Source organism: Phalaenopsis equestris, unplaced genomic scaffold (assembly GCF_001263595.1).
Source record: "Phalaenopsis equestris unplaced genomic scaffold, ASM126359v1 Scaffold199566, whole genome shotgun sequence".
NCBI classification, from domain to species: Eukaryota; Viridiplantae; Streptophyta; class Magnoliopsida; order Asparagales; family Orchidaceae; genus Phalaenopsis; species Phalaenopsis equestris.
In genome coordinates, this window is record NW_018219434.1 from 6503 (window position 1) to 15207 (window position 8705).

An 8705-nucleotide genomic window follows, 5' to 3' on the forward strand; every position below is an offset into this window, starting at 1 on the left:
ATGCAAAAATTGAGTGTCATACATGCAAATAAGTTTATTTTCTTCTATGACACAATAATTTAGATGCACGCCAAACTTACAGTTAGCCATGTATAGTAACCTCATACAAATGACATCTAAATTTGCATTCTCTAAATGCCATACCACAGGCCTTGGAGTATGTTTTATTCCTTACCATAATGCTAATTTTCAATTGTATGTTTCTCATAATGCAGGATGTTTATTTGAGTAGTTGATAGTGTAAAAAATTGTCAAAGGTCTTGCATCTTTTTTTACAGGCACTTGACCTAATTCGTGGTATGAACTTTCTGATGCTGATGGATTCTGGTTTGGAGGGGCATTTCTCAAAAGATGATGGAAATGAGATAGTAGGTTGGCATCCCGCTGTTTGCAATATAAATAAATTTTGTTTCCTTATGTTGGCTTAGGATAAACCAACATTTCTTAAAACCTTCTGCATTGAAGTTGAAGTCAATGCATTTTCATTTTTGTTATTCTTAAAGCTTCAAATTTTAAATTTATGTTTATTCATAAGAGGAATTTTCATATTTACATATCTAAAACCTAAACTTTAATATTTATACCACCCAAATCTTTCATATCACATCAAACATACCACCTTTTTTTAACTTAATACATAGGAATCGAGTGGTATGTGTGCAAATCATCCTAAAATTTTTTTTTTTTTTCATTTTCTTTCATCCAATAACAAGCTCAATGAGCAATTTTTCTGAGTTGTTTCATACTCTGTATAAACCAGCCTTGATTTGAACAGGGCTAGCTTCTTTCCATTTGCAAATAATGTTATTTGAGAATATATAATTTTTTTTTCTGCATTTATGTTAATAAAAATAAACTCAAATTTTTATGTTATAATTTTTATTTATTGTCTTGCGGAGGAGGACTAAAGGAAAGATGCAAAAATTGAGTGTCATACATGCAAATAAGTTTATTTTTTTCTATGACACAATAATTTAGATGCACGCCAAACTTACAGTTAGCCATGTATAGTAACCTCATACAAATGACATCTAAATTTGCATTCTCTAAATGCCATACCACAGGCCTTGGAGTATGTTTTATTCCTTACCATAATGCTAATTTTCAATTGTATGTTTCTCACAATGCAGGATGTTTATTTGAGTAGTTGATAGTGTAAAAAATTGTCAAAGGTCTTGCATCTTTTTTTACAGGCACTTGACCTAATTCGTGGTAAGAACTTTCTGATGCTGATGGATTCTGGTTTGGAGGGGCATTTCTCAAAAGATGATGGAACTGAGAAATTCGTGGTAAGAACTTTCTGATGCTGATAGATTCTGGTTTGAAGGGGCATTTCTCAAAAGATGATGGAACTGAGACAGTACGGTTGGCATCCCGTTGTTTGCAATATAAATAAATTTTGTTTCCTTATGTTGGCTTAGGATAAACCAACATTTCTTAAAACATAGGAATCGAGTGGTATGTGTGCAAATCATCCTAATTTTTTTTTTCATTTTCTTTCATCCAATAAAAAGCTCAATGAGCAATTTTTCTGAGTTGCTTCATACTCTATATAAACCAGTCTTGATTTGAACAGAGCTAGCTTCTTTCCATTTGCAAATAATGTTATTTGAGAATATATAATTTTTTTTTTTCTGCATTTATTCTGATAAAAATAAACTCAAATTTTTATGTTATAATTTTTATTTATTATCTTGCGGAGGAGGACTAGAGGAAAGATGCAGCTGATTTACCAATCACAAGGAGCTCAAATTCAAGATCTGAAACAAGAGAACTCTGAAGACTCTAGCTATGCCTGCAGCACCAGTTCATGGAGTCAGACTAACAGTTTCTCCTGATACCTCAAGTTTCAGCAGCGATATGTTGAATTTCACTAACAAGAAGGCAAAGAGAAAACATCAACTTAAGAACAACAGCCGGGAAAGAACTACTGCAATTCTTGCTCCAATGGTATGAGCTCTAGGTTTACAGAAATTAGTTTTAGTAATTTAAGTTGTATGTAAAACATAAGAAGAATTAAATGTTCAATACAATTATTTTTAGATTTAGATTTTTATTCTAAGATTTTATTTGTATTTTTTGTACTCTTATTTAGTTTGTACATTTTAAAATTTGTAATAAATTGATTCTTATTTTTTAAGTTTTTGTCAAATAATATTAATATTCTTGTATAAAATTTTGTAATCAATTTTGTAAAGTTTTTTAAATTCATCATTTTTTTAAGTTAATAAATCTCTGAATTTTTGTATGAAATTTATCTTTGAAAAATTTTTAGACAAATTTATTATTTTTTTTAAAAAAATAATATTAATTAAATAATTTTATATTCCAACGAGCCATTTTCGAGCCGAACATGAACATGAAAATGTTATTCGAGCCAAACACGAACACACTGTTCACGAGCCATCTTTGAAAAATTTTTAGACAAATTTATTATTTTTTTTAAAAAAATAATATTAATTAAATAATTTTATATTCCAACGAGCCATTTTCGAGTGAGCCTGGGCTCGCTCAGGCTCGGCTCGTTTACAGCCCTAATCATAAGTTCTTTGCCTTTGATATTACTATGTTAATTTTATTTTAGTAAACTAATATTTTGTAAGAGGCTGATTAACATCCAATGATTGGCAATGCATTGATACCAAGTTAAAGCCATATTTTATTCCTTATGGAATTATTGAAGAGCGGCAAAGAGTTTGAAGTTGAACTTTATATAGGCCCCAACATATACAAAATAGTCATAAAGTTTTATATATTAATTTTGTAAAACCAAGTTTTCTTTTACATAGATATATGTTGCCATATCAAATCTTTTGTTTTCATAAATAAACAGAACTTTTAAAACTAGGTGCACATTTCTTGTAAGGATGAGTGACATTACTATTCATATATGCCAATAGTTCCTCTATCTACAACTTTTTATTTGCAGCTATGAGCATAATGAGATGTTTTAAAAGTGAAGCATATTAAATTCTCATGCAGCTCCTCAAGTTAGTTGTTGCTACAAAAAAAAGGAAAAGAACCATCCTTAGTTTTGTCAAAAGAAGCCACTTATGAATGCATAAGAGATAAAACTAGCTAAGGAATGAGTTATCTGGCCACCTACCATTTTTTATTCCATGTGAAAGTATTCAAAAAGAGAAAAAAAAGTTTGAAGTTGGACTTGATGTAAGCCGCAATATTACACAAAACAAAGATCATAATGTTTTATATGTTAATTATTTATTAAACCTTTTGTTTTCATGGATAGGAACAAGTTTTAAAACTTGACACAGATTTCTTGCATGGATGAGGGACATTGCTATTCATAAATGCCAATAGTTTCTCTTTCTACAACAATATCCTATTTGGTGCTATGAGCATGTTGAGAAGTTTTAGAAGTGAAAAAAATTAAATTCTCATGCAGTTAGTTGCCGCTACAAAAAGAGGCAAAGAATCATCTATAATTTTGTAAAGAATAATTACCTATGGATGCATAAGAGATAATAGTAGTTAAATGGGTGATTTCTTTGGCCGCCTACCATTTTCTAGTCCTTGTGGGAGTATTTAAGAATATAAAAAGAGTTTGAATTTGGACTTCGTGTATGCCCAAACATTACACAAAATGAAGATCATAATGTTTTATATGTTAATTTTGTGGACTCTCGGTGCTCATTTCTTGCATGAAGAAGTGACATTACTGATACAAAGTAAATTTATATGATTTTACTGTATTAAATGTCATATCAATTCTCTTATTTGTCATGACATTATGCTTGAGAAAGATGTTTTTGTTGTATTGTGCAGGATACAAGGCTTACGCCAATTGGGGAAAGAAAAGAGGTGAATTTGCAGCAAAAACGATGACTAGAATCTGCTCGCGCAAGCGAACGTGCATGTGCACACGCTCACCTCACACAACCAATGTGCGGCTATGTGTATGCCATCCACAGCTCTCCACAGCTCCAACCGGTGGACTCCAACCGCGGCAACACCTCCACGCAAGTCCACTTGGGGACGCTTGCACGCGTCCGCGGCAGTAGGTCCCAAATCACCGCTACCCGCACAGCCACACCCGCAACAGCGCAAATTCAGGAACCTGCAGCAGCGCAAATCCAGGCACCTGCAACAGCGCAAATCCAGTGTAAGCACTTGCGCGTCCGCGACAGCGTAAGAGCGCCTGCACACGCGACACGCATGTGCGTTCTCTCGCACGCGAGTGCTCACCTGTATGTGCACATGGGCGAGCACACGCCCACCAACCCGCCGAAACACAAATTTGCAGATTTTGACTGATCTGCAGAGATTTGATGCCTGTTTTGGACCTCTAATTCATGAACTAATTATAAATACATGAATTTATTATCATGAGAGCACTTTTGGCCTAGGAGGCTGCGCCTTTAAAGTTTAAGGAAGATTTTTGGAGCTCTTCGGGTTTTCTTCCTCGTGTTCACTCAAAGGAGTATATTTTCTTGTTTAATTTTCTTGTTCATAACTGTTTAAGGAATTTTATGATCTTGCAAGATGAGATTGAGGGCAATATGCATTTGAGAGATCTTTAAATATTTGTATTGATTGAAGAAGACTACAATGATTGCAAAGACCTATTGACTCTATATTGATTTTTTTGTACTTCTAATGTTGTCTCTTGTTTATACCCACAATAATAATTTTTTTTTATTTTCATTCATCATTCATTGTAACTATCTTATTTCGTTTTCCCGCGATACAAGTCTAGTGGATTTCTTGTGGTTTTCATAATGTGGATTTTGACACCTCTTTGGTGCATAAATTTTTTATATTGATGTGTTAACCCTCTGATCGTTCAAACGCGATAAGAATGATAAAATCCATTTGAAATATGACCTATGCCTTTTCAATAGTGAAACGTGTAAGTTAACCACAAAATCCTGATATAATAGGCATATTCTAATAGGATTTTGCAACATATCCAAGGGGATTGAAAGAATCTAAGGAAACACCATAAGGTTGAGCAAAACTTAATTTTATCGGTATCTCATCTTCTTTTGACCTTGTAAAGGCATAAGAAGAAACATTTTATCTCTTATTGTCAATAGTAGCTTGGGTTTCAAGGAAAAACCTAAAGAAACCACTTTACTGCTATAACAGGAATACGAATCTTGCATATCTGAAAAATTTAACACTTTTTACTATTATTTCTATTTACAGCCTTTTTAGGACTATTAGATTCATCACTTGAATTTGATCAGTTCAAACAAGATTTAGTGGTTCAGTAAATTAGAATTTTGTCTGTTAGAAATATTTTGACACTATTCTCGTGGAATCGATACGCGAACTCTTAGACCGCATATTACTTGACACGTATACTCGCGTGATTTACCGACTTCTCGATAAGTTTTCGGACATCAGTTCTGTTCATATGAGCCAATAGTTCCTCTCTCTACAACAATTTACTATTTGGCGCTATGAGTATATGAAGATTTTATAAAATGAAAAGACGATTAAATTCTCATGCAACTCCTTAGGTTGGTTGATGCTACAAAAATAGGCCAAGAACCGTCTGTATTTTTTGCCAAAGAAAGCCACCTATGGATGCACATTAGATTAAAGTAGTTAAAGGAATAAGTTCTTAATCTGGTCACCCACCATTTTATTTCTTATTGTGGAAGTATTCATGTAGAGAAAAAGAGGTCGAAGATAGACTTGATGTAAGCCCCAACAATACACAAAATGATGGCCATGATGTTTTATATAATATTTTTGTGGAGCCAAGTTTTCTTTTAAATCGGTAAATAGTACGTTATCGAACCTTTTGATTTCATGGATAAGACCAAGTTTTAAACTGGTACACAAGTCTTGCAAGGATGAGTGACATTACTATTCAAATGCATATATGCCAATAGTTATTATTTCAATGACATTTTCCTATTTTGGCACTGAGAATATTGAGAATTTATAAAAGTGAAGTAGATTCAAGTCATTGTAGCTCAATTTAATTGTTGCTACAAAAAGGAAGCGAAGAACCATCTTTACCTTTGTCAAAGAAAGCCACCTATGGATTCACAAGAAATAAAAGTAGTTGAAGGATTGAGTTCATTGACCACCAATTATTCTACATCTAGTGCTAATGAATGATGGGTGTTGTTCAAGGAAATTCAACAAATAATCATGAAATAATTGTTGTTTGTCACTAAGCTCGAAGTAAACAACAATGAAACGGTGTTAATGATTAAAAATGACGTGGTGCTGAAACAAAAATAAACTGAAAACAATGACAAAGTAAGCTACAGACTCGAGGAAACCAAGATATCATTGTAGATATGGAAAGCCGAATCAATATTGCAAACAAGTTCAATTTAATTTTCTCTCCCACATTTTTTGCACTTAAAGGGTTCCCTTAGAAAGCAATTATGATGTACGCTTACTGAACCAGACTATAATATTTTCTCAGCGAGGTAAAAGACAGATAAGATAAAGTAGTGAAACAACACAATTACTGGTTCCATCCATGTTAGGCTCTGTAGTGAAACTTCTTCATCCTCACCTTATTCTCTTTTTTCCCCCAAAATCTTACGACCAAATAAAAGATGCATATATCACCATGAAAGAAAACAAAATTATCAGAATCTTCAGAAAAAAGAGATTACAAACCAAAAAATATTCATTAAGGGTGCGGGTGCAGAGCGTGGACTTCTTGTTCTGTCATTTCATAATCCCATGGGCATATTCTTCTGTGAAAGCAGTTACCAGATTTGAATTTATTAATTAATGAGCCACCCTAGGAAATAAAGATTACTTAAGATGAAATCTATGTTCACTCTTTCCTCTCACAATCTCACTATCAAGAGTCAGAGGGAACACACTATTTGGGCTTCATGGATGATCTGTGATGAAATCCATCTCTCACATAACATCCACCCCTCTAACAATGATCACCTCAGATGAGGCCCGGAGGAAGTTATTAAAATCCATTGGAGACAGTCCAAACTTTCTTAGCCTGCAGCAAGAAGAGTTCCACCAAAACACAATTTGAAAGGTGTCTTACTCCCACTGCAATGAACAAAATAACGTTCATTTTGTAGCCATCATAATACCAGAGCAATTTATCTGTATAGTTTTTGTTCAAACGGCGCTCTAAAATTGGAGAAATTATTCTGTATGGTGTTCTCACATCCGGACAACCGTGATGATCCGGCTGTGTGAAATGCATGGTGACATGGCCAGATCATCGATATTTTCAAGCAGTGTTATTCACCGGACATAAATTTTCTGTCTGAACACCGGGCATAGCTCTACGTGCGGACTCCAATAATATGCCGTCACGTTTGCTACATCCGGAACATATGATACGTGTGCTACTCCAATAACATATGAGTTTCTCTTCAATAATCCCGAAATAACCATAAGTAACTCTGAAAAAACCTCCACGGTGTTATTTCTGGGAGATTATTTCGAAGTTATTGAAGTAGAACGCGGAGGTTATTTCAGGGTTAATGCAGAATATGCGGTTCCATTATAATATTTTTTTAGGTGGGACCAATATAACACACATGGCGATATATTACTGGGAGTCCGCTTGTAGAGCTACGTTCGGAGTCCCGATAGAAAATTTTGGCCACCAGACATAAATTTTCTATCCGGACTCCGGACACAGCTTAAAGTGCGGACTCCAATAATATGTCACTATGTGTGCTACATCGCGAAGGTTATTTCAGGGTTATTTTGGGGTTATTAAAAAAAAACTCATTTATTCCACTTCAATAACCCCAAAATAACCTCCACGATTCTAGTTCAATAACTCCGAAATAACACCACGGAGCTTAGTTCGGGGTTATTTTTGGATTATTTTGGGGTTATTGAAGTTAAATATATGAGTTTCTTTTCAATAACCCCGAAATAACTCTGAAAAAACTCCGAAATAACCCTGAAATAAATTCGACAGTGTTATTTCGGGGATGTTATTTTCGGTTATTGAAGTAGAACCGCGGATGTTATTTCGGAGTTATTTCAGGGTTATTGCGAAGTCCGCGGTTCCACTTTAATATTTTTAAGGTCGGCACGATATAGCACACATGGCGGTATATTACTGGGAGTCCGCATGTAGAGCTACGTCTGGAGTCCGGATAAAAAATTTGGCCTCCATGGTCCATAAAATGAACATAAAAAACAGTTTCTTTTATCCTTAAAGATTCTAGGATAAATATTGACAAAAGAGACACCCGGTACCCACGCTCACTCAAAGAACAAAACACCGTCGATCCGTATTTTTTTAAGCAACTAGGAATTGCATCCTAGGAATTGTATATATTTATGGCGTCAACAGCTTAGTAGCCCGGACTTTTCTAGGATCACTAGGAATTGCATATATTTATGGCGTCAAGCCGTCAACAGCTTAGTAGCCCGGACTTTTCTAGGATCTGTAATACGAAAACGACCGGGATTCCTAGAGACCAAAGCGATCAGTATCGAGGCACTCCCTTCTTCAAAATACCGAACTTTCACCCATATCGTTAAGGCATGTGAAGCAACTAAATTTCTTAATTTTCTATAACATGTCCGCGCCACACAAATTGCTGAAGTTAGTCTGAATCTAATAGAGCTATTCTTGAAAGCAAAGAAAAAAATAGACCCAAAACAAAATGCAAAGGTGGCGCTTTACCAGGAAATGGCAAACGAAGCCACTGTACAAGCACGGCGGCCGACGCGGAAGCTAGCCAGAGCGCTGTCTAAGGAGAGGCAATTTG

At 34.7% G+C, this 8705-nt stretch overlaps 1 protein-coding gene across 1 annotated transcript; it reads left to right on the forward strand.

Annotated features, from left to right (window-relative positions):
- The first annotated feature begins 310 nt into the window (after window positions 1-310).
- LOC110035743 (probable serine/threonine-protein kinase At4g35230) lies at window positions 311-1913 on the forward strand. Its single transcript, XM_020740028.1, has 4 exons — window positions 311-368; window positions 1194-1282; window positions 1360-1365; window positions 1712-1913. Exons 1-4 carry the CDS (start codon window positions 312-314, stop codon window positions 1836-1838), a joined length of 279 nt encoding a protein of 92 aa, XP_020595687.1. The 5' UTR covers window position 311; the 3' UTR covers window positions 1839-1913.
- The last annotated feature ends 6792 nt before the right edge of the window (window positions 1914-8705 follow it).

Excerpts from the sequence above, each read along its gene's own strand:
- LOC110035743 (XM_020740028.1), top strand. The coding sequence starts at position 312 with ATGCTGATGGATTCTGGTTTGGAGGGGCATTTCTCAAAAGATGATGGA. Across the intron at positions 369-1,193 it reads AAGATGATGGAAATGAGATA|GCACTTGACCTAATTCGTGG; the intron begins GTAGGTTGGCAT and ends CTTTTTTTACAG.